Below are 27743 nucleotides of genomic sequence, written 5' to 3'. Positions count from 1 at the left end.
AGCATTGGCACATTTCAACCAGTTCCATCGTATTCCATCGTATTCCATCGCGGGGACGTATTATAAATCACTTAAAGAGCTCTGTGGGTGGACTCACTCTTGATTCGGCGCAGGTAAGCCTCGTGCTCTGTCTCAATCAGGGGGAAGTCCTCTCTGGATGGGCACCTAGAGAGGTCACAGGTTGCGTGGGGTTGAGAGATCAGGAATCAGCCTCCTTCCTGAACATGCTCGGTGCCTCCCTGTAAGACTCACCAGCCCCAAGCCCTGGCTTCACTCACTCCCGACCCCCTGCTTTGCTTCACACCCATCATCCGAATTTCCCGGTGCGTGTGCCTCTCCATGGGCCACCTGCGGGGGTCGCATCGCAAGGACGGTCACTACCCCCTCGGCGCGAAGCAACCTGGGCCCAGATCCAGGCCCCACTATTCACCCGGTGGTAGCCCTCTACTTCTCATCTGAAAAATGGGTATGATGTCATTCTTCCTCACTGGCTTTTTTTTTTGTCAGAATTAAATGAAAAAACATAACAATGCTTTGAACATGGCAGAAGCTTGATACATCGATTACAGAGTATTGATTATAATTTTCACAATGACAGACATTAATACTGTTAACAGAGAGGCCCCCATGGATCTACTGCCAATAGGACAAGTACTTGGCCTGGTTTTCCTAGAACAGGCAAGGTCATACTTTGGCACGCATTTCTGAAAAATTTGTTCCAAAGTCTAAACTGCAGAAGTAAAAAAAAAAAAGTTTACATGTTACAAAGTGGAGAAAATCCATTTCTAAAAGATAAAAAAATTGACAAATATCCTGATTGCGTTTCTTTTTTTTTGGCATAATCTTCAAGAATCCGTTTTGAACGCTCTACATGCATTTTCCTTTTTTCATCAAAAGAGACACACAGTCGAGGGCCTCAAATCCTACATACGTCCCCCAGAAGCTCGAGGTTGGCTGCCTTATTAGCATACGGAACGGTTTCCTTCTTGCCTAGACCACGGGGGTTTCACTCTAGTTTTAATGACTTCATTCCCTTGTTCATTTGTTTTTAGAAAATAACGGTAAAATGCAATATGATCCAAGTAACTGCCCCACTGCCTACAGCCCGAGGTGTTCCTGCCCATGAGAGTGCCCTGCTGGTCGGCAGGCGAGCCACCATGGGACGGCTCCAAGCGTCCCTTTGCTTGCCAGCTCACGCTCCTGAGAGGTGCTCGGGGTTGTCGCGGCATGAAACACACAGGATATGCCGGCCCAGATGACCTCTCCCGCCCCGGGCCACTGTGCTCCTCCCCCAGCCCCTGCCTCCCCCTCTGAGCCCTGGGTTCTTTCCCCAGGGAGTGCTGTGGCCTGGGGCCCTAAGCTGCAGGATCCCGGAGGCCATGCACACTCACACGCGCACGCTCTGCTGAATGACTCGGATCCAGGTGCTCCGGTCATCCCGGGATGCCGTGTGGACCTCATACATCTCAGGGGGTGTGGCGCTGATCAGAAACATCCCTTTCTCCTGGTTGGCGATGTCTCGCACAATTAGATTCTGCAGTGATACCACCGAGGGCTTGTCCTGCAGGTCAGAAAGGAGAGACTCAGCCTGGGAGCCCTGACCTGGGGTATCTGGGTTTTCGGTCTTTCTGCAGTGCCCGAAGGACTGAAGAGACTACCTGCAATATAAATTTAGAGCCCCGGCACTGGTGCGGCCAGAGGGCACTTGGGAGCACATGTGACCTGACAAGTTAACTGACATTAAGGTTTATCAGGGCGCCCAGCTGGCTCGGGCGGGAGAGCGTGCGACTCTTGATCTCAGGGTTGTGGGTTCAAGCTCCACGTTGGGGGTAGAGATTACTAAGAAAATAAATAAACTTAGGGGCGCCTAGGTGGCTCAATCGGCTAAGCGTCTGCCTTCGGCTCAGGTCATGGTCCCGGGGTCCTGGGATCGAGCCCCGCATCGGGCTCCCGGCTCGGCGGGGGGTCTGCTTCTCCCTCTGCCGCTCCCCTGCTCGTGCTCTCTCTCTCTCTCAAATGAACAAGTCTTTAATAACAATAATAATAATAAATAAATATACTTTAAAAAACACACACATTAAAACAAAACCTTTAAGGTTCACTTTCCTCATCGACAAACGGGATCACAGGGGGCCCGCGTCGGCGTGGAAATGCCTGCACACAGCGTTAGCTGTTTCTATTCCTCCCAATATTGTAGCAACGGTTATGCTCATCGCCACTTGGCTCTGGGGGGTTCTCGGGTTCTTTGTGGCGTGGGCAGAAAAGCAAGCAGAGCCCGCGACACTTGTCTGTGCTGAGACAGGAGGAGGAAAATCTCACCAGGGCGGGAAAGATGTACTTCTGGTCCTTCTCCTGCAGAAACAGCAGCACGTCTGTCATCAGCAGCATCAGGACGTCTGGCGGGAGAGTGGCCAGCATCAGAGGCCTGCGCAGCCGCCTGCCTCGTTCTCGCGGGCCAGGCCTGACGACTCTGTCCCCGGCCTCTCTTCCCTCTGGCTGCTTCCTCCTCCGTTTGCAGCCGCCCACCTGCCCGTTCCTTCAGCTCAGAAATGCCAGGGGGAGAGGGGCCTGTGCGCACATCAAACAGCTTCTCGGCTGGAGAAGACTGGAGGGGGTCGCCGGTGCATCCGAGGAAAACCCTCTTCGCCCAGCTGAGGCCGCTTCTTAACCGGGGGACCACAGACCCCAAGCGTGTCCACTGCTGGGTCTCGGGCGCTCTGCAGCCTCCCAAAGTTGCATAATTTTACGTAGTAACATAACACGCACATGTATTTTTCCCGGTGAAAGGGTCCACAATTTTTGTGAGAGTAAAAAGCGTTCCCAGAGCAGGAGGGGCCGCCCTTTAAATGCCATGCCTCGCAGCTGACAGAAGGGCTTTCCGGCTACCTGACCTGAAAGCCCCTGCCCGCACCTCCCGGTGCTCAGGAGGCAGGGGACAGTCAGGCTTCACAGCCATCCCTCCCACAGCTGAATAATCCCACCCCTCCTCGACCCCAGAGGCCTCCTTCACCGTCCTTCTCTGCCCCACCTTCCAGCCGCAATGCTCCTGAGTCCCGCACTTTAACACTGGGGGGGGACACGGACAAAAGGTCAAGTCCCTAAAACCCAGAGGTCACAGTCAAGAAAACACATGCTCACCCTTTGACCTTGGAGATCTTACTAAACTGTGGGTACACAGAGGGGAGGGTTTTTGCTAAATGCTTCAGAAATAAAGCTCTCCAGCCTTGCTATTTTTAACCCCCACGGTTTATATTCTTAGCTGCTGCGTGGGAGGGATGGGAAAGAGAGAAAGGGATGAAGGAAGGCGCCGGTAAAGCGCTGCCATCCCCCAGCCCATGGAGGGGGTTTTCATGACATGGGACGGCGGGCTCAGGCAGCCTCAGGCCTGGGGAGCAGTTTCACTCTGGCCCTCATTCCTCACTCCCAAAGCCGAGGCCTGCTACTCTCTTGGCCTTGCTTTAGGTAGGAAAGACATGGCCAGTGTGATCTGGGGAGAGAGGCCGGGAAAGTGGGCCCCCCGCCCTGGTCCCCTCTGCTCTTTTCTCTCTTCTCCATCCTGCCTGTCCTTCGCCGGCTCAGTTCCCTGCCCTGGGCCTTCCTGGCTGTCTTCCCGAAGCCCACTCTGCAGCCCTGCGAGCTGCCCCACTCTAGTCCCCTGGTCCTGGAGTTTCTCTGTCTTCCTCATCAAACTCGTAGCTCTCTGGGCACGCAAGGACTCATCCTGACAGGGAAGCCCTGTGTGGCCCATGCAGTGAAATACAGAATTCGGACTTTGCTGCAACAGAGAGCTGCACTTCCCTGCCCCTGGGCCCCAGATGTCGGGCTGCAGAGAGAGGGCCCACAGGATGGATGCCCCTCCCTCTCTACATCTGGCGCTGGGCTCCCGCCTGGCCCGCCACACTGACCGCTGACCTTTGAAGCGGCCAGTTGCTGTCTTCCAGAGCAGGCAACCATCGTGGATAAGCTTGCGCCGCAGAAGCTCCTCTCGGCCGAACGGGCCCTTGCCAGGCACCGGGGCCTGGGCCCGAGGGTCCATACGGTGGTAGATCTCCTGCAGGCGGGCTCCCTTCTCCAGCTCATGCACATCCTGGTCCACGTTGGACAGCAGCTCCTTCACCAGCCCCAGTGCCGTGGTCAGGTCCTGGCGCTCCTCCTCCGTCCCTGTGCCGAGGGCCAGCATGAGGCCCAGCTAGTCCGCTTCCATCCCGCCCCAGTTCCCACGGTGTCCGGATCCCACGTCAGAGGTGGCCCCGGGCTCCATGGCTGACCCTGTCCTTTCCCTGGGTCACCTTTCCTCACCCCAGAGAGCCCTCCCCGCACAGCCGTGCCCGGCCGGCTCCCTCACCGTGGGAGTGCTGCAGGATCCGGGTGATGAGCACCGGGTACTTGGTGATGCGCTGGGTCACCAGCAGGATGCACTCTTGTACCCCATGCCTCTTGAGCACGGCCGAGCGGGTCACCTTCTACAGGGGCAGAGGTGGGGCTCAGGGCCAGCGTGGGGCCGGGGCGGGGTGCACGGCAAGGAACACGGCCCTTGGCGCCTAAGCTCTGGAGACGGCCCTAACTTGGCTGCTGACCTCCCGCTGGCTTGGGTGACCGCATCTGGAAATGGGAAGCACTGTGCCCCGGGTTTACTGCGAGGACCAACCAGACAAAGAAGTGAACAGGGATTATGGCTCGCTCGCAGGGGTTATTGTTGACAAGTGCCACAGGGGTTGGTGGGAACCTGGCCTTCTGGTGGCGGCAGCCGCCACGCCCCCCAAGAAAGAGGAGGCGGGGTTTGGGCCACTAGGGGTGGCTCCGGGCGCGAGCCCTGCAGAGGTCCACTCACCCGGATGAACTGCTGAAACCTTTTGTCGCGGGCATACAGCTCCTTATAAAGCTTTAAGGCCTTGGTGTGGCGGCTGCAGAACTCCGAGTAGGTCTTACGCATCTGCTCCGCACTGGGACCTGAGAACTAGCAGTCGGGGTGCCGGGCTGGGTCAGCATGTCCCTCAAAGCCACACCCTACCCCCGGGACGCCCTCCGGCCTCCTGCCTCACCAGCTCCCGCCTCCGCCCCCAGACTCCGATCACACCTTTGCCCTTGGGTCCGGCCTCACCTGGGTGATGAGCAGGTCACCCAAGCGATGGATGACGAAGTTGCGGGTGCTTCCAGGGCACAGGGCCTGGCGTCGGCGCTCTAGCAGCTGGCTGAGGAAGCGCGTGTGGATGTCACTGAGCTCATCCGCGCAAGGGAACAGCCCCTGCACCAGCCCCGGCTCGAGCTGCAGCTCTTCCAGCATCCCCGTGCGGAAGAGGCGGGTCATGATCTTCAGCGTCCGCACGTGGCGCAGCTCCGTCTGGATGAGTTCTGTGGGGCGACAGCTCGTTGGACCCGACTGTGGCTTGGCCACACTGGTCGGCTCGGCGGGGGCCTCAGGGCTCGTGGGAGGTTCCTAAGGTCCCTTCCAGGGTGACATTCTGCATTGGTATGGTCTTAGATGATTCTTTAATCATGTTTTCTCTTTACGCTCTGCCATCGGAGGCTGTAAGCTGTTTGCGGCAAGAACCACGTGTCCCCTCACGTCCAGACTTCCCACATGGTGCCAGGCGTGGAAGAGGCCGGGAGCAAAGGCGGAGAGCCAACTTGAAGGAAGGGGTAAAGACGGGGCCTGGGAGACCAAGAGCCCCAAAAGGCGGGGGGCCTTATGGCAACTCGTGGGCTGGAGGCAGGGGTCTTGGAGGGGGGAGCCCTGGCTGGAGGAAGGTCACAGACAACTGGCCCTGGCTAGCAAGAGCAGCATGGGTGGTCTTGGCTCACCGTAGATGACATCCTGCTGCTTCATCACCTCCTTCTTCTGCTGCTGCAGGAAGCTGCTGTCCACGGCCAAGCTCCACGAGTCGGCTGCGAAGTCCCTCTCGTCTGTCTCAAAGTCACTCATCAGCTCGCTGTAGAACACCTCTGCACCTGGACGTCAGCAGGGCCCACGGCTGAGCCCGACTCTGCTCACTGGGTCCCGCCCCGCCCCTCGCAGGCCTCCCCGGGCTGGCCGTCACCTTCATCCATGAGGGACTCCACGGACAGGGCCCGGTTCCGCATGTTGAGGGAGTCTGTGGACTGGGACAGGATTCGGCGCAGCCCCAGGGGGGACTCGTCACTGAAGTGTCTGAGGGAAGAGAGCCTGTGTCACCCCAATGCGGGGGACAGACCCCTCCCCAGATGGGGAACCGAGGCTGGGGTCTGAGGGGCACGCACCCTGAGTCCTCCTTCCCTGTCGATGGTTCTGAGCTCAGGGACGGGAACGACCCCCCAGGCCTCCTGGTCCCCACTGCCTGCCCCCCTGGCTGTCCCTTCCCCAAGCAGAGGCTCACCCAGCGATGTTGGTGGTGGAGACACTCTTGGCTAGCGACAAGGAGGAGCGGCCGCGGCGGGAACCTAGTAGGGACTGCCGGAAGCTGTCGGAGGGGTAGATGGCAGAGCTTGGCCGCTCCCGGGGGGTGGCTGGAGGGGGGACAGCGAGCAGGCAAACGTCAACGCTGCTGCTTCCCGCGATCCAGGCCTCCCAGGCTTGTGGACTGGAAATGAGGCCTCCTCTGCCACCCCCCCCCGCCGGGCCGCTAGTCGAGGAAAGGTCACGGTAGCGCCACCTCGCACTCGTGCGCTTCTTCTAACGCGCTCCTGTCTCATCTTGTCCCCGAAACAAGCCTACGAGCACACTGAAGCTCAGAAAGTTAGGGGACACGTCCAGGGTGACTCAGCTGGTGGCGGAGGAGGGACTCAGACTCTGCTCATTGTGCAGCACCAGTCAGTAGTGTGCGCGCTCCGGCGGCCGGCCAACCCTAGCCTCGCCCCGGCGGGAACTCTGCCCTGCCCCCGGAGAGGCTGGACATCCCTGAGGGGCCACCATGCACTTCCAACCGAGGGGGGAGGGTGCCGTGCGGGGAACGACCTGCGGGGGGCAGCAGAGCCCGCAGGCTGAGAGGCCCGGGGTCCCGGCCGGGTCTCCTGCGCGCCCCCGCGACTCACTCTTACTGCGGAGGGAAACGGACTGCAGGGCGGTGTTGTTCTTCAGCAGGGCGGCTTTCTGCTGCTGTGGGATGGAGCAAAAGAGACACCAGGGACAGTTGTCGCGCATGGTCTCCCCCCACGGGCTGGGGCAGGAGCTGGGCGGCCGGCCCCTCGGGAGAGAGCCGGCACCGTGGCCACGGGCATGAGGGTGGCCGAGCCCAGCGCCAGGGGATGTGTCCGGAGCAGCGGGCCGGCCGCGGGCCCGAGGCCTGGGGTGCAGGGTGTGGGCCCGCACAGTGAGGCACGCGGGTGAGGGTGAACGGCAGGGTCACCGCCCGGTCCCCAGCCCGCCGCCCGCCGCCTCACCTTCTGCTTGACCTTGGTGCAGTTGGCCAGCGTGTCTTTACAGCGGTTGTGGATGGTCACGTTGCAGGCTGGGAGGGCGGGGGAGAGAGGGTGAGGGGGGCCGGGCGGCACAGGACGGGGCATACCCACGTGCACACACCCGTCTGCCCCCGGCCACGCCATCTGGGACGCCCCTCTCCCCGGCCCTCCCCACGCCTCCTCCTCCCCCTTCCTTCCAGCAGGAAATCAGGCGAGGGGCAGAGGAGGCCATCCTGACTCATGGGTGACCTGAGGGGTGGCCCGGAGGGAAGAAGGGGTTCCTGGCTGCCAGAGACGAGCTCAAGGAGCACAGGGGTGGTTAAGAGTGACAGATGGAAGAGGACGCCCACGGGACAGAAGCAGGCGCAGAGCAGCTGGGGTGGGGGCCAGGGGCAGGGGGGCGGTTTGCACCCCCGGAGCACCTAGCACGTGGCCCACAGTTACTTGATCCTGACAACCCTTTGGGGGTCGATTCAAGGATCTTCATTCTACAGATGAGGGGCCCGCCGCCTGGAGAGCTCAGACAGCCCCCAGCCCCCCCACCAGAGGCCAGGCAGCTAGTGGTGCAGCCGGGACTGAAACCCCGGCATGGCTGCGTCTGGAGGCCAGACCCTTGTTGCTGGGCCACACGTGCGCCCACGAACTGTGGCCAGGCCTAAGCAATTCAAAGGCTGCTGGACCCGGCGCTGGAGCAGGGACAGACCCTGCCCCGTCCTTCCCCAGAGCCTCCTGGCCTTCCCCGCGGCTCGGCTCTGACCCCTACCTTCCCCCCGTTCCAGGCCTGGGGCAAACCCACAGCCCCCACACTCTGTCCACCATGGGGTAGGAGAGGAGGAGTGGCCAGGCCTTGGCAGTGGGGCGGCTGGCTGTCCCTGTCCCCAACGTGCCTCGCCCTCTCCCTCTCCTGCTCCCTCCGCCGCGTGCAACAACAGGAAACCCTGCGACTCCTGCAGACAATACCCAGCAGCAGGCTCACTTCCACAAATACAAGGCGGGCAGGGTGGGGTGAAGGGGAGGACTGGAGGGGGCTGGGGCTGCCCCACTCCCCTAGAGCTCCCTTCTTCTACCCCCAGCGCTTTCCACCTGCTCTCAAAATAGCGCTTGCCGCCTGCCTCCCCGGTTCCCCTGGCAACAAGCTTCCCGCTGGGGAGCTCTGTCAGGTCTTGGGGGATCCAGCCTGGGGTTCCCTCTTCATCCTCCTAACTCTGAGATGGGTCGTGAAGAAGCAGGGACACCTCCCTGGCTCTCCAGCTGCGCAGGGACCGAGAGCCGGAGCACCGGTCGCAGACCTCAGGGGGCCACAGACTGGGGGGCAGGGGCCTTCTGTGCGGGCAGGCCGGCATCCTAGGGAAGGAAGACTGCCCTGCTCAGACTCCTAAATACGGGGCTGCCCTCCGAGGTAGGCGAAGGTCAGGAGCTCCGACCGCTAACCCCCAACGCATACATTCCTGCTGTTCTCTCTCTTTCTCACGGTCTGTCTGTCACACTGGGAATCTGAGACAGAGGGTCCTAATCCCATCCTCTACTCCAAACTGCAGAGACAAGCATTTCAGGCTCCACCCAGTCAAGAGAAAGGGAGGGGCAAGGGGACCCTCGAGTCCTGACCTTCCAGTTCTGCCCAGGAAGACAGGCAGAACCAGGTGCAAGGCCGCGGCCGGCCACCGCCCCCCCTCCACCAGCAGGACATTCCTGATCCTTCTCCAAGCAGTTCCCCTAACCCTCAGCAGCTGCTCCGGAGCCGGGGGACACCCAGTGGACAACAGCTGCAAGGGGTGCCACCCCAGCCCCCCCTCCCCTGACTCCCCTACAGCCTTGCTGTGCCCCATGGAGGGAGGAAAGGGAGCGAAGGATCAAGCATCTGGCCCGGGGCCCTGCTGGGGCTCCAAGAGAGTGACCCTATGGATCCAGGGCAGAAAGGACAGATGGCAAGGTTAGGGTCAGTGGGCACCGAGTCAGAGTGACATTCAGGATCCACACAACCTACTTGGGCAGATGAGGGCCTCCTTGGCCGTGATGCTCTTGTTACAGGCATAGCACATGGTCATGCCCGAGACGGAGATGGTGGTGAAGAGGTGCCCGTTGGTATAGCGGGCATCCTTGGCTTCCTTCATCTTCTCCTTTTCCCGGGTCTGTGGAAGGGGTGGGAGAGACAGGAAGTGAGGCTGAAGATGCCAGGTGCCCGGGGTGTCCAGAGACAGGCGGAGGGCAGAGGCCAGGGGGTGATGCCGGAAAGACACCCCTTCCCAAAGAAGGGCCTGCCGCAGGGTGTCAGAGGCAGCTGTCCGAGGGGGCCCGGGCCGGCCCCTGACCTACCTGGCCCCGGCGGCTAGGCTGCCTCCTGTGGGCACTCATCTCCCCGGCTCTAGCCCGGCGTCCTCCCTGCACCTCCCAGCCCTGCTCTGCTCGCCCCCAGGCTGCTGTACGCTCTCCTCGGAGCTGGGGGAAGATGCGCAGAGAGGAGGGGGAGCGGGCGAGGCAGAGGGTGCCAGCTCACCAGCGCTTTCAGATCTAGGGGAGTTAGCTGCTCTTATAACCATGACAACGAGTGTTGGAGCCGGGCTCCGCAGTCACAGTGGGGGGGCCAGAGAGCCCCTCAGTAGACCGGCTGGAGGCCGGAATGCCTCTGTTGCCACCCCCAACCCAGGGGTCAGGATCCCAAACCACCAGGGACCCTATGGGAGGCTGGACCTGGCTTTGGTCTCTCCGAGGAAGGAAACTCAGCCCACGGGTCTCCTTCCGGCAGGAAGTCTGACTTGTATTCCTCATGCTACCCTCAGAAACCCGGGTGAGCTCCCACTCCTCCCGCTCACCCGGCTCCCATCCCGAGTCCTTTCTGGCCTCTACCCTCTGTCCTCCGGCTGCAGCACCCTTCTTTGGGCTCCAGCCTCCAGCAAGAGGGGGCAGAGTACCCCAGAACCTCAGAGGCTGGGGGTCCCCATCCCTGCCGCCCCGGCAGCTAGCTGTGGGTCAAGTCATTTCCCCCCCTCTTCTCTGTCCCCCAAGAGCCTGAGAGGGCGTGGGATGCCCTTCTTCCCACCTACTCCAGGACCTTCCTCGGCGGTCACCTCAGACCCTTGACGTCCCCCCAGAGAGGGTAACCAACAGGACAGGGCTGGCAAGAACACTCCCCACCCCCTGGACTTCCGAGCTTCCCAGGAACAGAGCGGGATCCAGACTGCTGATGCGGAGAGCAGGAGCCCCAGGGTGGGGGACACTGGCTGGGGCCCTGGGGAGAGCCCTCGGCCTGGGCCTGACTTGGCTCCCCCACACGAGCAGCTGAGAGGCTGGTGGGGAAAACCACACTGGGCTGGTGCTAGGCGGGCACTCTGTGCTCCCGGCAGAAAAGGGAAGTATGCAGAAGCTGAGTCAACAGTGTGGGGGCCAGAGGGCACTGGGCCACAGTGCCCTGAGGTCTCTGGGCGGGGAGGGGGGGGCGCGGGGTGGGGGAGGTCCTCTCTCCCCTGGCTCCAGGCAGAAGCTCAGAAGCTCCAGCTTTGTCTGCTGATAAGCAAAGCCTGGAGGTCTTAGGGTCTTTCCCCACTTCCATCCCCTACTTCTCCCCTCTCCTCCTCCTCTTTTTTTTTTTTTTTTTTAAAGATTTTATTTATTTTTTTGACAGAGAGAGACACAGCGAGAGAGGGAACACAAGCAGGGGGAATGGGAGAGGGAGAAGCAGGCTTCCCGCCGAGCAGGGAGCCCAATGTGGGGCTCGATCCCAGGACCCTGGGATCATGACCTGAGCCAAAGGCAGGCGCTTAACGACTGAGCCACCCAGGCGCCCCTCTCTTCCTATTTCCTAGTCTCCTCCCCTCCCCTCTGCCTTCCCCTTCTCACCTCCTCCCCCAGTGGCTTCCCTTACTGCCCATGGCCTCTCCCTCCTGACCTCCCCCCCTACAGCCCACTCCCTCCTCCCCGCCCAGGCCTGGTTAGGGAAGCCCAGCCTTCCAGCCCCAGCCTCCAGTGTTCCAGGCCTCCTTCCTTCTACTCTGGTACCTACCTATCTGGCCACTAGAAAATTCTCCCTTTGGTCTAATTTCCATCTGTCTTGTTCCAAATTATAGCTCCTTAGAAGATCAAATCCCCTTCTGAATGACGGGGGACCTCAATGACCAGGTCCCAAGGTCTCTCCTCACTGCCACAGCCCCTCTCTCCTGTCCTGCACTCCCAGCCTTCTCTAGGACGCAAATAACTCGGAGCTCTCACTATGCTTGCATTGGAAGCATCGGACCAGCCAACATGGAAGAGAACACGTCTGGGTCAGGGTGAACTCCAGAAGGGAGGGGCTGAAGATCGGCCCTAGCTGCTCCAAGTCCCCCCTCCCTCCGCCCTCGGGTCTCTGCCCTCCAGGCCCTCGGCCTCCTGGAGACTCACCTGGGAAAGAGGTGGGAGGAGGAGGGAGGGCGGGAGCAGCCAGAGCAAGAGTGTCTCGGGCCCTTCCCTCCCTGGTGTCGATGGCCCACAGAAGACCGCGGGGCTCTGGGCCCAGTCTCCCCTGCTCCCCACACTCAGCCTCTCGCTGAGGGACCCCCCCGCAGCCGCAGCAGCAGCACGCCCCCCCTCGGTCACTGCCCGGCAGCCACGGCCCTGGCACTGCCTAGCGCTATTGTCCCCGCGCAGTCTGTGCCGGCCCCAGTGCCCGGCCGGGAGGATGGATGGACGCAGGACCGGCCACGGGGGTGGGGTGGGGGGGCTGCTCCCGAGATGCAGTGAATGGGCTTTGCTTGGTTCTGTCCTACTGTCTTCCAGGCATTCTTAAGATGGTCCCGCTGGTCTCCTACGTACCTGCCCACCTGCAGGACAGCACTTCTCCATGCCCCAAACCCCGCAGCGAGACACGGGCCTGATGCCCAATCCACACCAGCCACCCCCACCACTCTGAAGCCCTTCCTGCCCAGTTCAGTCCTGTCCTGCCCAGCCAGCGTCCAGACACTCCTGCTCACAGGGCCTCACGGAAGCTTCTCCAGCTGTATCAGGAAGCGGTGAGGAGGGCGTTCAAAAGCACCTGGCTCGGCAGCCCATACAACAGGCAGTCGGCGTGCTCTTGGAAGGGAAGGCAGGACGGGTGGAGGACGGACGAGGGACACAGGGTCCCAGCAGCACCCTCACCCTGCGCCATTAAAACCCCGTCTCCCCATCTCACTCCTCCTCTGCTTTCTATGAGCTTAGGCCCTGGAGGGTTTCCTCCGGAGGCCAGAAGACGCCAACCCAAGCCTTCCCTCCATTGTCCTTCTAGATCTTGGTCACTTTGGGGAAAGAAATTCGGGTGAAGGGCAGAGGGCACTGTAGCTGGCGGCCCAAAAGCTCCGGGGCAGAGGCAGTCTGCCCCCTAATCGGCACCTTGCCTCCCATGTGAGAAACATGGAGAAGGTAATGCCAAAGCCTGGCTTCCTGGGCTCCCCGGCGGGCAGCAGGGATGGCAGAGCCCCCCCAGGAGGGCCAGTGCCAGTCCCTGCAAGGCCCAAGCGCTCAGCAGTACCTGCTCCTCCTCAGGGACGTCCACACCAAGACCGCGGGGGAGTCACGAGGTGCTCAGAATCACCTCTGCTCCCGCCGAAACTCGCAGCAGCCCCTTCCCCAAGATGCTGAGGCCTCTGCCCGGTGACCAGAGGGCCCCCGAGGGTCCCACTGGGGTTGCACTGGGATTCAAGTCACCTGCGGCTCAGCCCCTGACCAGCAGGGGTGCAGTCATAGGCTGCGAAGGGCCCTGAGTTCTGGGGATGAGCTTTGGGCTGGGAACTGGGGGGGGACAGTGGGTCCCTGGCCACGGGACTGAGAAGAGGGCTTGGGATGGCCTCAGCCAGGCTCTGTTCCTGCATCAGCTTCCAGGGACAAGATGAAGGCAGCAGGCCAAGGAGAAGGTGGCCAAACGGAAACGCTAGCGCCAAAGCCAGAAACATAACACAAAAAGCCACCACTGAACACACAAAGGCACTTAATAAATACTCGCTTGATGAATGAGGATGAGCCCCAGACAATGGGGGTGGGTGCACTGGCAGGCAGAAGAGGGGCACTAAGGGCCATGGGGAATAAAATCAGGCCAGGGGCCCTGAGACCCAGGCATCCTGGCCCCCAGCCTGCCCCCTGCCCGGCCACACCTGTCAGGTCAGGAGAGAGACAGCAGAGGGGAGGGGGGGAGGGCGAACAGACGGGCATTTGTGCCGGCGAACAATAGCTACCAGGACTCCCTGCCCTCCTGGCACAGGGCAGGCCGGCTGGCTTGGGAGGGGGCAGCTGCTGCCGGCACCCCTCCCCCAGGAGACACAAACAAACCCAGAAGGGTCCAGGCAGCTCCTCTCGTCCATTTCTCTTACCAGCTCCAGGCGCCCTGACCAATCTGCTTGCTCAGGCTCCTAGTCAGCCCTCAAACCAGACACGGAAGCTAAACATGGAACTACTTCCAGAAAGCACGAGCCCCTAATCTGGTGACCACCACTCAGAACAGTGACCCGGAGCATCTGGGGACAGACAGACACACATACCGGACACAGGTCCCACGCGTGCATGGGAGTCACACATTCACATCTGTCCCCTCCCGGATCCAAGGTCGGTTCCAGGCCCCTCTCTCAATCCTCTGCTGAGCCCAGTCGGCCCTTCCCCAGACATGAGCAACCCCCTGCAGCACTCAGTGACCTGCCCCCCTCAGCTCCGTCCCAAACCTCCATGGCCCCCAGCATCTCTTCCTGTGCCCCTACAAGCTTCAACCTCCTAGGGACCCCCAGTTCCTGCAAAACTTCCTGGCAAACTGCTAGGCCTGCCAACCCCTCCCTGCTCGCCCACCCCTCCTCTCCGGCTCCGCTCCTCTCCCAGTCTGTCCTGCACACAAAGCCAGCCACCTCTCCTTACTCAGAACAAAGAAATCGCCTCTCCCTCTCTCCCACTCCACCTGCCCCACACACTCCAGGGTCGGGGTCCTGGAGACTCCACGGGGACCCCAGCCTCTGGAGCCATCCTGGAGGTGCCCGCTAACCCTGCTCCTAGACAGGAAAGGACCCTTTGTTCTGAGAGATGTGAAGGTTAGGATCTGGGGGAGGGGGGGAAGAGCCGGGGGCCAGAAGGAAAGGGGCCTGTGGGGTTTGGACCTGGGAAGGTAGGAAGCAGAGCAGAGAGAATGAGGAGTGGAGAGGAAGGGGTGACAAGATGAGAAGCGTGGGGAGGGGGCCACACAGTCAGCCTTGGTGAGGATGGGGAGAAGGGCTATGCTCCCCCCAAATTTCTCCTTCTCTAAGGAGGCTCCCGGGTGTCAGGCAAGGAATGTGCCAGGGGCGTGGGCTCAGGGCTTGGTCTGACCCATCCTTCCAAATAGGTAGCAGGGGAGACCATCTTCCTCAAATAATCTCATTTCCAGCAGGGCCCCCTCTACTTCCCACCACAGTATAAAAAGAAAGGAGACAGCTGGTGTGCTGGGGGAGGGGGGAGGGGGGATCCAAGGTTTGTTGGCCAAGCACCAACTCCCCCCTTCTGTAACCACAGCTTTCCGGAGGCGGCCCTCCCCTTCCGACCAACCCAAACCGACAACCACCCTCCTCCAGCGGCGCTTTGCCCTCAGATCCACCCACTCAGCCCCCCCAACCCCCCACTCCCCAAACCAAGGCCGGCTGGACAGAAAGAGCCAAGCTTCCAGAGTCCCGGGCCCCCCACCACTAAAAAGACCAAGGCATGAGGACCCAGGTATCTGGCCCCCCAGCTCCTCCCAATGAAAAAAGATCCCAGTATCTACCCTCCCAGAGCCCCTCTCTACACCCCTCTCCAGGTCTGCCCCCCACAGCTCCCTCTTGGCTTTCCTTTTTAGGGTGGAACCAAATTTCCGTGGTTTCAAAAAACCCCCCCCCCCCCCCCTTTTGGGCTCTACTCCAGGGTCTCAGCTCAAACGGTTGAAAAATAAACAGACTTTCAGGGCTGGGGCCTGGCGCGGGCAGGGGTGAGAGGAGCCCAAGCAGAGCGCAGCTAGGCTGCCGCCCACGGCTCCAGCATACTTCCTGTCTTAGGCCCTACTCAAATCCTTAGTTGCTTTCCTGTTGGCACAATCTCATCCCAGCCCCTGAAGGAAAAGTTCCAGGATGGAATCTCTCCCAACTTAGCCTCAAGACAGGTAGCCAGGCTAGGAGCTAGGAGGGAGGTGTGGGGAGAGCTTTCCACCATCTTCCGGGGCCCCCAAAGGGTACTGCCCCCTTTCCGGGAGAACAGTGGTGGTGACAAGCACAGGCAGGGACCCAGGGCAGGGCACGGGGGTCAGAGGGAAGCCAGAGATTAAACCAGCCGTTGGTGGGGTCCTGGCCCTCCTGATGATGGGTACAGTGTGGGTGCCCCGGCAGCTGGGAGGTGCCCTCCGCATGCACCAGCACTCCCAGCTCTAACTTGTGCACCTACACCTCATTCCCTGGGGTCTGGGGTGTGCAGAGGTCATGGCCTTTGACAGTGGGCCTGGGTACAAAGAAGGGATAAAGGATACTTGGGAAGGAGTGAGGGCCAAGGATAATTATACCCCAGGCTCTGGAAATGGTAGGTGAATGGGTCCCAAGACGAAGCGATGAGAGCGGGGAAGAGGAGGACGGTCAGAGGCAAAGTGCCGGCGGGCGGGTCAGCCTAAGGTTTCACGCCGGGAGAACAGGGTGCTCAGAAGCCGGCGGGCCAGACAGGGTCGGGGACCTGAGACCCCCTGTTCCAGAAACAGGTGTGCTCAGGGCCCCTAAGGGCGGAGGAAAGTGTCCCAGCGACACAAAGACCTCTGCTCCCGGAGCCTGAGGGTGACGGCTCGGGGAGGAAGTGCGTGGTCCCTCCGCCGTCCCGACCCCAGCCACCCGCCCACCCGAGGGGAGAAGTGAATCACAGCTGGAAAGTCCATTTGCTGGGTGAGGAGGGGCTGACTTTTGTCTCCGGGAGGGGGAGGGGGGGGCCGCGGCGGCGGGGCAGGCGGGAGGAACCGGGAAACCGGCCCTCCCGGGCCCTGCGCCGGATGACGGGGACAAAGGGGGCCGACCACGCCGGCGACCGCGGGGCGCGGGGCCCCGGGCCGAGGGGTGCCCACCCGACCACACGCGCGCCTCCCTCCTCCCGCCCGGCCCCTGCCCGGAGCAACTTTCTTCCCGGGCGGCAGGGCCGGGCGGGGGCTGGGGGGGGCGACGCGGCGCGATCGGTGCGCCCCCGGGCCCCGGCACTCCCCCCCCACCTCCTACCCCGGCCCGGCCGCCCCGAGCCCACCTTGCTCGCCAGCTCCCGGCTCCGCTCGGTCCGCGCGCGTGTGAGCGACTCGATCCGAGACATGGTCGGGGCGGCGGCGGCGGGCGGTCCCGGGACAGGAAGGTGGCTCGCGCGCGCGGCCCCGCGCAGTTCCTCAAACACGAGTCTGCCCGCGGGCCCCGGGGGCGGGGGCCCCCGGGCCGGGCCCGGGCGCTGGCCGCCGCCCGCCCGCCGCCGCCGCCGCCCCGCCGGCCCCGCGCGCCCTGCCCGCGCCGACCTCGGCCCGGGAGCCCCGCGGCCCCCGCCCCGCGCGCTCTGCAGGGAGCCCCGCCGCCCGCGCTGCCCGCGCCGCCAGGCCCCGCTCGCCGCTGGGGGCAGGGCAGGGGGGAGGGCGGGGAAAACCAGGGGAAGCGAAAGGCTGGTCTTTACCGGGCGTGGAGGCGAGGGTGCGCGCCCGAGAGCTCTCCCACCAGCACCCCCCGCCCCGCCCCGCTCCGCGGCCGCTCCCGGCCCCGCCCCCCGAGCCCCGCCCCCGAGCCCCGCCCCCTTCTCCGCGGGCTGTGAGGCCGGGGAAGTCCTTCCTTGTGTCTAGCCCCGCTTCGCTCCGTTGCCACTCACGCCAGAGCCAAGAGACTAGACACCGGCCCGCCCCGCTGCGGGGCAGTTGGGGTCTGGCCAGTCTCTCCCCAAGAGGCGGGGTGGAGTGGGGCATTCTTTCGGGGCCCTTTGCCGCAGCCTGAGCCAGCCTCCACCTTCGCTGAGTTTCCTGATGCTCGGAAACTCCCCCCACCCCCCACCCCCACCCCGCGCCACACTAGAACCATTCACATTACAGTTCATTTCTGCCTCTCAGGCTCTCCCATCTCTCTGGAGAGCCTTGGGACAGAGCATCCTGCGTGCGCGCGGTCCTGCCCGCTTCCGGCCCCCGCAGGTGTGCGGGGAGGGGGGAGAGGAGGCCCAGCCCAGAGCCAGCGGCTCCCGCCCCGGCTGCAGCAGCAGGTTCCCAGCCCAACTCAGCACTCCTGTAGGTGCCAATTTTAGCCTCTGCCACTATTCTGGGCTCCATGCCTCACCACTGGCTGAGCTGGCTGGGCTCCTCACCCCCCAGCACCACCCCCACACTGCTCCTCTAGCCTCCCTCCTGCCTCACAACTCCATCACCTTCTTCGTCACCCGTTCCACTGTTTAGGATCCGTGCGGAGCAAAGACCAGAAACAAGGAGAGGGGACCGACCATTCTAGGCTGGACGGACATTAGAAACAGAAAAGGACTTTCCCAGGGCCAGGAGGGAGGCTGGTTCCTCCAGGCTTGCACCTGCAGGGGAGACCTTACGGGAAGGCCCTAGGAACTCCCCCAGCCAGTAATCCTGGCCCGGAACCCCAGACTTAGCCTCCCCGCAGTCAGCAGGCAGGGCTGAGGAATGTACTAAATTTAAAAACAGACAACCAGAAGCCAGAGTCCCGGCCTCCCGGCTCCGCCCACTAGGGGCCGGAGACAAGGGATGGGCCCAGACCTCAGCTTTTCTCCCCGGCCTGGGGTGGGAGAGTGCCACAGGCTAAGGATGGAATCTTAAAAGGCCATACTGCAGTCTGGGCACCCAGTGGGCGGACTGTGAGGCCAGGACCGGAATCCCACGGTCTGGGAGCTCTCAGGCCCCAGACTCAGAAAAAAGCAGACCTAAGGTTCCCGCCTTTTTCTGCCTCCGCCCCCATCTCCCAGCCTGCCCCCCGCCCTATGTCCACCTCTTCCCATTAGGAGATGAGTGGCCAGGCAGGGTTTTGGGGGTGGGTACATAAACCCGTCCACCTTGAGAAACACCTGGACTTTTCCTGAGCTAGGCCTGCTGCCTGACTTAATATTCATCTTCTGTATCCCTGGGAACACCTGCAAAAGCACACCACTTGCATCCCAATCCCTCCATCCCCACCCCACTCCTATCCAGTGATACTTCCCAGATTTTCAGAAATTATTTTTTTAGATACCCCTAAACAAAAGGCAACCCTAATTTCTGCCAGAATCTAAAAGTAGCCACCACCAGAGCAGGCGTCTCTTGATCTTGGGCTGAGTTCAAGTCCCATACTGGGTGTAGAGATTATTTACAAATAAAATCTTAAGGGGCGCCTGGGTGGCTTAGTCCGTGGAGCCTCTGACTCTTGGTTTCGGCTGGGGTCATGATCTCACAATGGGATCAAGCCCTGCCTGGAGTCTTGCTTTGGGCTCCACGCTCAGGGCGGAGTCTGCTCAAGATTCCCTCTCCCTCTCCTTCTCTCTCCCCTTCTGTCCCCCTTTATTTATTTAAAAATAAAATAAAATAGCTCATTTAACTTGACAAATGTGTTCCGCGCACCTCCTGGGTGGAGAGGCCATCCCAGGCAGGAACCTGGTGTCAGAGTGTTGGCAGTAGATGGACAGTTAGAGTCCCAGGGATAGCCAGGCCCAAGAGCTACAGTGCCCACGAGTGTGTGTTCTTTTCACGGCTCTGGGCCTTGTATATTCCAGGACAGGATAGATTGAAGCATGACTGACTCCAGGGCCCATCCCTCCCAAGATGGTGGAAGAAGGGAAGAGAGGGGAAAGCGGGCTAGGTGAGGTTTGTTGACAGGCGTGTGAATGTCAACTCTCTGGGTCTGCAGCACAGCCCCGCCTCTGAATAGCTGGGGGACCGCTAAGTTATCTTGTCTGCAAAATGGAAATTGAAATACTTATCTTTGCCAGAGTGTTATAAGAATGAAAGGAGATGACCTCTGGAGAAGTGTTTTGTCCAGCGCGCTGACTCTAGTCAAATAGGAAGGAATAAGGGGCGCCTGGGTGGCTCAGTTGGTTAAGCGTCTGCCTTCGGCTCAGGCCATGATCCCAGGGTCCTGGGATCGAGCCCCGCATCGGGCTCCCTGCTCCGCGGGGAGCCTGCTTCTCCCTCTGCCTGCCGCTCCCCCTGCTTGTGTTCCTGCTCTCACTATGTCTCTCTCTGTCAAATAAATAAATAAAAAATTTTAAATAAAAAAAAAAAATAGGAAGGAATAAGCCACTTCCTCTCTCACTGCTGGACTTCTGTCCAGCCGCACCCCCCTGGTGTTTACCTGCTTAGGAGCAGTCCTGCATGGGGCGGAGGGGCGGAGGGGGCTGAGTGGGGCAGGCACACACATTCGTGAGTGGGGGGAGGACTGGACCAGAGGCCCAGGCGAGGAAGGGCCAGCGCAGCAAGGTCCTGACTCACTCTGGCTCTTTCCTGCTGCCTGTCGGGCCCCATGCTGCCCACATCCCCCTTCACCCGGCGATTTTACCCCTCACCAAACTTGGGCCACGGGTGGGCAGATGCAGACCCTTGGGGATGGGGATGGCCCCTGGGCGGTGCTCACTTCCCCTGCCAATTCCCACTGCAGGCAGGGAGGGCAGCTCCTGCAGCACCCTTCACCGAGCTGGGCCAGCTCCCGGGACGTTGGCCCTCCGACCCCAGGGCTCCTCGCTGCCTGGTTCTCTAGAGAGCTCGGCTCCTTCCTGCCCACCCCCCCACCCTTCCCCCACCCCCAGCTTTAAGATTCTCTAGCTGCTCCTCCTCTTCTCAGACTGTGTGGTCCCAGGCCTCAAACTCCCCAGTGTGGCCTGTGGTGAGCAGGTACTAACAACCGGGTTTCATCTCTGCCTTCCCAGTGCACGAGAGAAAGAGGAGTCCTGGCTCTGAGGCTGGCAGAGGGGCGAGCCTGGCACTGTGGGGGGAGGGGACCGGGGGGAGCCCAGCAACCTTCCTGGGGATAGAAGCCCATGGCTCTTGGAGCCAAATAGGAGGATGTTTCCTCTGGGGCTTCTTTCAATGCTCAGAAGCCGCCCCAGGTTGGAAAGTACTTGCATACTTGGGGAGGCCTTGAGAGGAAAAGGGGGTGGCTCGTTCTGCCAGTAAATGAAGAAAATGGCAATGCATTCAAGCAGCGGGCAGAGACCCCGGTTTCACAGAGCCCTGGGTTGGTAATAAGGGAGAGGGCAGAATACCTTCACTTTCCTGGGGTCGGAACCCTACATAGCCCCACACACCTGGGTGTTCGTGTGCTTCCATAACCGTACACTTTCCAGGCTTCCCCTCTGCCTGTGGCCTGATTCCAACTCCTTCAACTGCCACATCCACCCCATACAATTATAAGTGTAAAAGCACTTTGCAAACCCTAATACTCTCCAGAGTAGTAAAAAGTATTGCTATAATTATGATCGTGATTATATCCAACAGTTAAGATCTCTGCTGCCCGTCTCTGTAGCTACGGGGGGGCCTAAGGGGAGGGAGGGCTGGGCCGCCCTTCGGCTTCTGAAGCTCCTGCCCTTCCCCTGGTCCGGCTGTCCGCAGCTGAAGCTGGCTGCTGAGCTGGAGGTATGGGGAGAGCAGAGGAAAGCTGACGCCCCGGGACACAGGGAGGGAGTCTGGGAGAGCTAGCATGTGAACCACTGTCCTGAGTGTCTGTCTCCCTGGGAAGCTGTGGAGGGGAGCGGATGGGGGTGAGGAGGAACGGAAGCAGGGAGGGCAGGGGGGCCCAGGCCTCCTGCTTCCCCAACGGCTCCTACCTTGGCCTTTCCGGTCATGCCCAGGAGGAAGCTGAGGGTGCGCTGCAGTGGGGAGCCTGCCCAGATTCCTGAGCCCCGTTCCAGTCGGCTACAGCTGCGGAGGGAAAAAGAAGAGGTGAGGAGGTGGAGACGGAGCTGGGAAAAAGAAACAAAATGTTCCCAGAGAGACGGGGCCAAGGCAGGTGCCTTGGCCGGGAGGGGAGAAAGGAGGGCTGAGGACGGCCTGGAGATGGAGACCCCTCAGCCCACCCCTACCTCCCGGATGTGGACAGATGTTTGTGACCTACTGTTGCCAGGCCCCTCAATCTGGGAGAAAAACTCCAGGCTCCTCCCCCCTTTCCTACCTCACTCAGGCCCAGTCTCCTCTTGCGCTGCTCCCCAATGACAGATATGGGGTGAGGGCTCTCCAGAAGGGCTTGTTCGCCTCAAAACACAAGAGCCTGTGTACGACCCTCTGCACTGTTTGGAAAGGGCCTCTGGGCCTAAAGCCAATAAGGAGTGGATTTCCTGGGATTTCATCAGCCCCATCCCATGAGCTAATCCCAAACCCAGAGCCAGGAGGATGTGTCAGCTAGAGATTTTTAGGACCACAAATCAGAGCTTGGCAACTTAAAGGGCCATGGCTAGTGCACTCAGCCGCACTGTCTGGGAGAGCCGGGCCACTCTAACCAGGCTTCAGCTGCAGAAGCCAAATAAACAGGTGCTGATTTTGTGCGCTTATTTTCCTGGCTACAGAAATCTCCCAGACTCCAGGCAATTCCTGAGCTGGGCCTGCAGCCCCTGCCCTCCCCACCCCGCCCCGCCAGAGCCACTCCCCACTGGTCAGTTATCTGAACCTCCAAAGCTGTCCATGGGGTCCTGGGCCACCGTCTCCCCCTAAGACTGTCCGACCGCCACTCTGCCCACTCACCTGTCAGTGACAACAGCAAACAAGTGCCACTGTCCTATTCATCGGACAGCCTGGGGTCTGGATACAACGTTTCTTTCCCCAACTGCTTTACTAGCCAGGGGGGCTACTGGGAACTTTCTAACCCTTCCCTGGCCAATGAATAAGAGGGTGAATTCTTGTGAAGCTCAGGGAGAAGGAAATTTGGAAGCCTTTGATCAGAAATGTTAAGGGGAGGGGCGCCTGGGTGGCTCAGTGGTTAAGTGTCCCACTCTTGATTTTGGCTCAGGTCATGATCTCAGGGTTGCAGGATCAAGCCCGGCATTGGGCTCCACACTCAGCACGGAGTCTACTTGAGATTCTTTCCCTCCCTCTCCCTCCGCCCCTTCCCACCGCTCATGTGCACCTGCTCTAAATAAATAAAGAATATCTTAAAAAAATGTTAAGGGGAGCAACGTTTCAGGAAGCAGAGACCCTTGGAGTTACAAAATCCATGGTCCAGTCCCATTGCGCCTCTTCCAGTTAGGCCTTTGAAGGGCTGCAGGTCTCCCAAACTCACCTTTGGCTGAGGTCAGTGGCAGAGGACTGGTAGAAATTCCCTGCTGACACAAAAGGAGATGAGAAGAGAAGCGTCCAGGGCTGCCTCCCCCACCCCCTCCTAGATCAGGTTCCCAAGCTGCAGGTGCTTGGGCAGCCTTTCCTGAGGGCTGGTGCTGCAGAGAAGGGAGGGAGGTGGGGTCTGAGTGGAGCAGAGCTGAAGAGCTCAGGGGCCAGCGAACAGAGCAGGAGGGCTCTGCAGAGCAGGGGCCTGGGGGCCTGATGTCTCAGTTCTGTCTCTGCTGAACGAAGAGAGCAGAGGTTTCACCCCAGCTCCCAGTTCCTCATCTTGAGGACAAGGTGCGTTACAGGTAACTGTCCTCCATCTCTGGGGACAGGGGGTGCTGGGGAGCCACAGTCTGTCCTGTGTCCTCCTTCATTGGAAGGAGGGTCTCAGAATGCTAAAGTCCTGAATTCAGGTCTCTCATTTGAATAAAGGCATTTTGCTGTTTCCAAGGGTGTGCGGTTAAAAAGAACCCAGGACATCCGGGCTCTGAACAGATGGCTCTGAGGGCTGGTGGCGAGACAGACAGAGCAAGGGGCCCCCACTGCCTTACTCCCCACCCCCACTCACCAGCTGGATCAGAGCAGCCCAAGAGGCAACTGATGCCGCTCATGGATACAGACTTGGAAAGCATGCCAGGGGCCGAGTGGTCCAAAGGGCCAGCAGACGGATGACAGCAACTCTGACCCTAGAACCATGTCAAGAGTTCTCACACGAAGTCAGGCTTTATCCCTCTCCCACTCCCCGTGCTCCCACTTTCCCGTAGAGGGTCTACCTTCAAGCCCTCAGGACTCCCACCCTCTGCACTGCCCACATCTGTGACATTCCACCTGAAATCATTGGCAAGTCATTCCTGCTAGTGAGCATCCTGCTCTCTGCCACCGTTCAAGCCCTATGGAGAAAGTCTCTTAGAAAAAAATGTACTCCAAAGGGTTTCCAGACATGACAAACTCAAACTATAGAGGCCAAGCAGGTCATAAAAACAAAAGGACATGACTGAGACAGCCTGGGGTTAAGACAAAAGGAGCAGGAATATTCATGAACCACACACCCAACCATCAGGAAATTAATATTTTTCTCAAGCCTACATGAAGCATTACAAAAACTGGTCACATATCAGGTCATAAGGCAAATTTTAACACATTTCAAATCATCTATATCATAGAGATCACAGGAAACGAGCCAGAAATCCCTTTCCAGTGGACTGGATAAGGAACCTGTGATATTTCTACACATCAAAATACTGGTCAACAATGAGAATGAACATGCCACAGCTCATCTGACAATATGGATGAATCTCACAAACATAATAGTGAGGGAAAGAATCAAGACACAAAAAATGTATGTCCTGTATGATTACATTCATATAAAGTTTAAAATAAGCAAAACTAGGGACACGTGGATGGCTCAGTCAGTTAAGTGTCTGCCTTCGGCTCAGGTCATGATCTCAGAGCCCCACATTGGGTGTAGGGAGTACTTAAAAATAAAATCTTAAAAAAAAGATATTTTATAACAACAACAATGAAAATACTATAGAATTACAGAACAAAACTTGTGGGAGACGACCAAAGTGGTTTTTTAGGGGTAATTTATAGCCTTAAGACGCTTATATTGAAAAATTTTAAAAAGCTGAAAATTAATGAACTATGCCAATTTTAAAAGGTTAGAAAAAGACAGCAAACTCAAATGAAACAGAAGGAAGGATATAATAAGGATAAAAGCAGAAATCAGGGCACCTGGCTGACTCATTTGGTAGAGGATGTGACTCATGATCTCAGGGTGGTAAGTTTGAGCCCCATGTTGGGCAGAGAGGTTACTTTAAAAATTTTTTAAAAATTAAAAAGGCACAAATCAATGAAGTAGTAAACATAAAACAGGATCAATAAAGCCAAAAGTTGTAGACAAACCTCCAGTAAGATGGTAGGCAGAAGGAAGGCAAAAATTGAGGAAGAACGTGGGGCAGACCCAGTGATTGGAAAGGCAGGAGAAGACTGACCACAACTTGATGATAGCAATTTTTTTTAAAGATTTTATTTATTTATTTGAGAGAGAAAGAGTGAGAAAGAGAAAGCACGAGAGGGGGGAGGGTCATAGGGAGAAGCAGATTCCCCGCTGAGCAATGCAGGACTCGATCCTGGGACTCTGGGATCATGACCTGAGCCAAAGGCAGACACTTACCAACTGAGCCACCCAGGCATCCTGATGATAGCAATTTTGAAAATGCAAACAAAATTCCTTACAAAAATGTGTGTGTATATCTATATAACTTGACAAAACTGAATCTAGAAGAAATAGAAAGTCTGAATGGTCCTACTGAAGAAATGGAATTGGTAGTTAATATTTCTATAAACAAAACAAAACACACCAAGCCAAAAACATTTTATAGGCAAGGCACAGATCTCTCAAGGAATAGAGCACTGATATCTTATGCAAACTCTTCCAAAGAATAGAAATGAAAACTCTCCAACTCTTTCTATAATGTATGACCTTGATTCATAAACTGCACACGGGCAGTGTGACAAAGGAAGATTTGGGGCCAATCTCTCTTATCAACATAAGTACAAAAATCCCAAACAAAATATTAGCAAACTGAAGTAGATTTTCAATGTCTACAAATTGTTTGCTGCTGCCCCCCCAAGGAGGCCTCTATCCACTCCTTGAGTCTGGGCTGGCCTGTGACTCCACTAGACGAATAGAAAGTGGTGGAAGTGGCATTATATTACTTTTGAGCCTGAGCCTCGAGAAACTTTAAAGCTGGGGCGCCTTGGTGGCTCAGTCAGTTAAGCGTCTGCCTTCAGGTCAGGTCATGATCTCGGGGTCCTGGGATCGAGTGTCACATCTGGTTCCCCGCTCGGCAGGGAGTCTGCTTGTCCCTCTCCCTCTGTCCCTCCCACCCAGGCTCATGCCCTCTCGCTCTCTCTCTCTCTCAAATAAATAAATAAAATCAAAAAAAAAAAAGAAGAAGAAGAAGAAACCCTAAAGCTTGCACTTTTGTCCACTTGGACTGCTATTTCCACATGAACAAGCCTAAGCCAGCCTCTAGAGAGGCCATGTGGATGAGAACAAAGGCATCACAGCTTTCAGCCGGACAATCGACAGGTGTGAATATGGCCAGCCTTGGCCGCCCGCCCTACTCAAGCCACCAGACACCTGCCGCCATGTGAGTCCAGGTGAAATCGGCAGGACATTCCACTGAGCTCAATCCAAATTACCTACCCACAGAATAGTGAGAAGGAAAACACGTTGTTTTAAGCCACCAAGTCTGGGGTTGATTTGCTATGCAGTGTATGAAACACATAATCTGTCATGACAAAGTTGGATTCATCCTATGAATACCAGGCTGGCTTAACAGGAGAAAAATCTTTACATTTAATTTCCCTCAGTAACATATTAAAGGAGAAACATAACCACCTCCGTAAAAGTAAAAAAGCATAGAATAAAATTCAATACCCACTTATTGTAAAACCAAAGCCTTGGCAGTTAGGAATAGAAGAAATCTTCCTTAACCTGATAAAATGTGCCCTTTAAACACTTACAGCCAAAAATCAATTTCAATAAGATGTACTCCCTCTAAAATCAGAGACAAGGATACCATTCTTGTGAATAGAAGCATTAAAATAAACTGCACTGGTGCTTTTTCATTTAAAAAAAAGAAAGAAAAGACAAGAATACCCGTCATCACATTGCTGCTCAGCACTGCGGTAGGATCCTAGCCAGCATAGAGGGCAAGAAAAAGAAAGGAAAGGAATAAAATTTGGAACAAAAGAAACTAAGCTCATTTACAGATGACACAATTGTCTATCAGAAAAGAAAAAAATCACAGATAAATTGTTATAACAAGGGGTGCCTGGGTGGCTCAGTCGTTGAGGGTCTGCCTTTGGCTCAGGTCGTGATCTCTGGGTCCTGGGATGGTTCCCTGCAGAAGTCTGCTCCTCCCTCTCCCTCTTCTTCCTCTCCCCTACTCATGCTTATGCTCTGTCTCTCTGTCTCAAATAAATAAAATCTTTTTTTAAAAATTGTTATAACAAAAACAAGAAAGAGAGTTTAGCAAGTTAAGTGTGTATAAGACCACTATACAGGGTGCGTGGGTGGCTCAGTCGGTTAAGTGTCTGCCTTCGGCTCAGGTCATGATCCCAGGGTCCTGGGATCCAGTCACACATTGGGCTCCTTGCTCAGCGAGGAGCCTGCTTCTCCCTCTGCCTGCCCCTCCCACTGCTTGTGCTTGCTCTCTCTGTCAGATAAATAAAATCTTTTAAAAAATAAAAATAAAATCTTAAAAAAAGTGGACAAAGGCTTGAACAGACATTTCACGAAGGAAGATATGTACATGGCCAATAAAAATATGAATAAATGGGGTGCCTGGGTAGCTCAGTCTGTTAAGCATCTGACTCTTGGTTTCAGCTCAGGTTGTGATCTCAGGGTCAATCCCCACATCAGGTTCAGTGCTGGGACTGTAGCCTGCTTGGGATTCTCTCTCTCTCCCTAGCTCTCTACCCATTCTCCACCGTGCTCTCTCTCTCTCAAAAAAAAAAAAAAGGAAAAAAGAAAATTGTCCAACAGATTTTTTTCAACAGGGACATACAAATTAAAACCAAAATGAGATACCTTCTAGGATATCCACCAGGATGACTAAAATTTAAAACTTGACAAAAGAAGTATAATATACCTAAGAATAAAATCTTTTAAAAATATATACCTAAGAATAAATCTATATCCACAAGACCTGTACAGAAAAAAATGATATTAGAGGGGTATACTATCTGGGGTGCCTGGGTGGCTCAGTCATTGGGCGTCTGCCTTCTGCTCAGGTCATGGTCCCAGGGTCCTGGGATCGAGCCCCGCATCGGGCTCCCCGCTCAGCGGGAAGCCTGCTTCTCCCTCTCCCACTCTCCCTGCTTGTGTTCCCGCTCTCGCTGTGTCTCTCTGTCAAATAAATAAATAAAATCTTAAAAAAAAAAAAAAAAAGAGAGGTATACTATCTTCATGGGTAGGAAGAAGCAACATTGTACAGATGTCAACTTTCCCTAAATTACTCTCTAGATTCATTGCAACTCCAATTAAAATCTCAAGCATGTTTTAGTGCATATTTTACATGTGTTATGCTTTTTTTTTTTTTTAAGATTTTATTTATTTATTTGACAGAGAGAGGCACAGCGAGAG

General features: G+C 57.7%; 1 protein-coding gene across 13 annotated transcripts in view; it reads right to left on the bottom strand.

Moving 5' to 3' along the window:
* ARHGEF2 (Rho/Rac guanine nucleotide exchange factor 2) overlaps positions 1-27743 on the bottom strand; it is a 37473-nt gene that overhangs the window by 5584 nt on the left and 4146 nt on the right. For 4 of the 13 annotated variants that reach the window (XM_081825463.1, XM_081825460.1, XM_081825461.1 and 1 more), the window contains exons 2-17: positions 23154-23271; positions 22542-22584; positions 21097-21190; positions 9359-9503; positions 7357-7424; positions 7009-7072; positions 6354-6483; positions 6039-6148; positions 5803-5949; positions 5102-5352; positions 4832-4957; positions 4346-4463; positions 3913-4161; positions 2320-2396; positions 1392-1561; positions 98-165 (exon numbers count right to left, since the gene is read on the bottom strand). In XM_081825463.1, coding sequence (XP_081681589.1) covers positions 98-165; positions 1392-1561; positions 2320-2396; positions 3913-4161; positions 4346-4463; positions 4832-4957; positions 5102-5352; positions 5803-5949; positions 6039-6148; positions 6354-6483; positions 7009-7072; positions 7357-7424; positions 9359-9503; positions 21097-21190; positions 22542-22584; positions 23154-23271 — 1978 coding nt within the window. Of the gene's footprint in view, positions 1-97; positions 166-1391; positions 1562-2319; positions 2397-3912; positions 4162-4345; positions 4464-4831; positions 4958-5101; positions 5353-5802; positions 5950-6038; positions 6149-6353; positions 6484-7008; positions 7073-7356; positions 7425-9358; positions 9504-9687; positions 9837-11745; positions 11770-16572; positions 16769-16980; positions 17127-21096; positions 21191-21440; positions 21458-22541; positions 22585-23153; positions 23272-27743 lie in introns of those variants that run through there. The other 9 variants (XM_081825469.1, XM_081825470.1, XM_081825464.1 and 6 more) reach the window with 7 other exon arrangements.

This window comes from Leptonychotes weddellii, chromosome 6, assembly GCF_054177405.1.
Source record: "Leptonychotes weddellii isolate Sample4059 chromosome 6, ASM5417740v2, whole genome shotgun sequence".
NCBI lineage: Eukaryota > Metazoa > Chordata > Mammalia > Carnivora > Phocidae > Leptonychotes > Leptonychotes weddellii.
The sequence above is the reverse complement of the archived record's forward strand: the minus strand, read 5'-3'. Positions and strand labels throughout refer to the sequence as shown.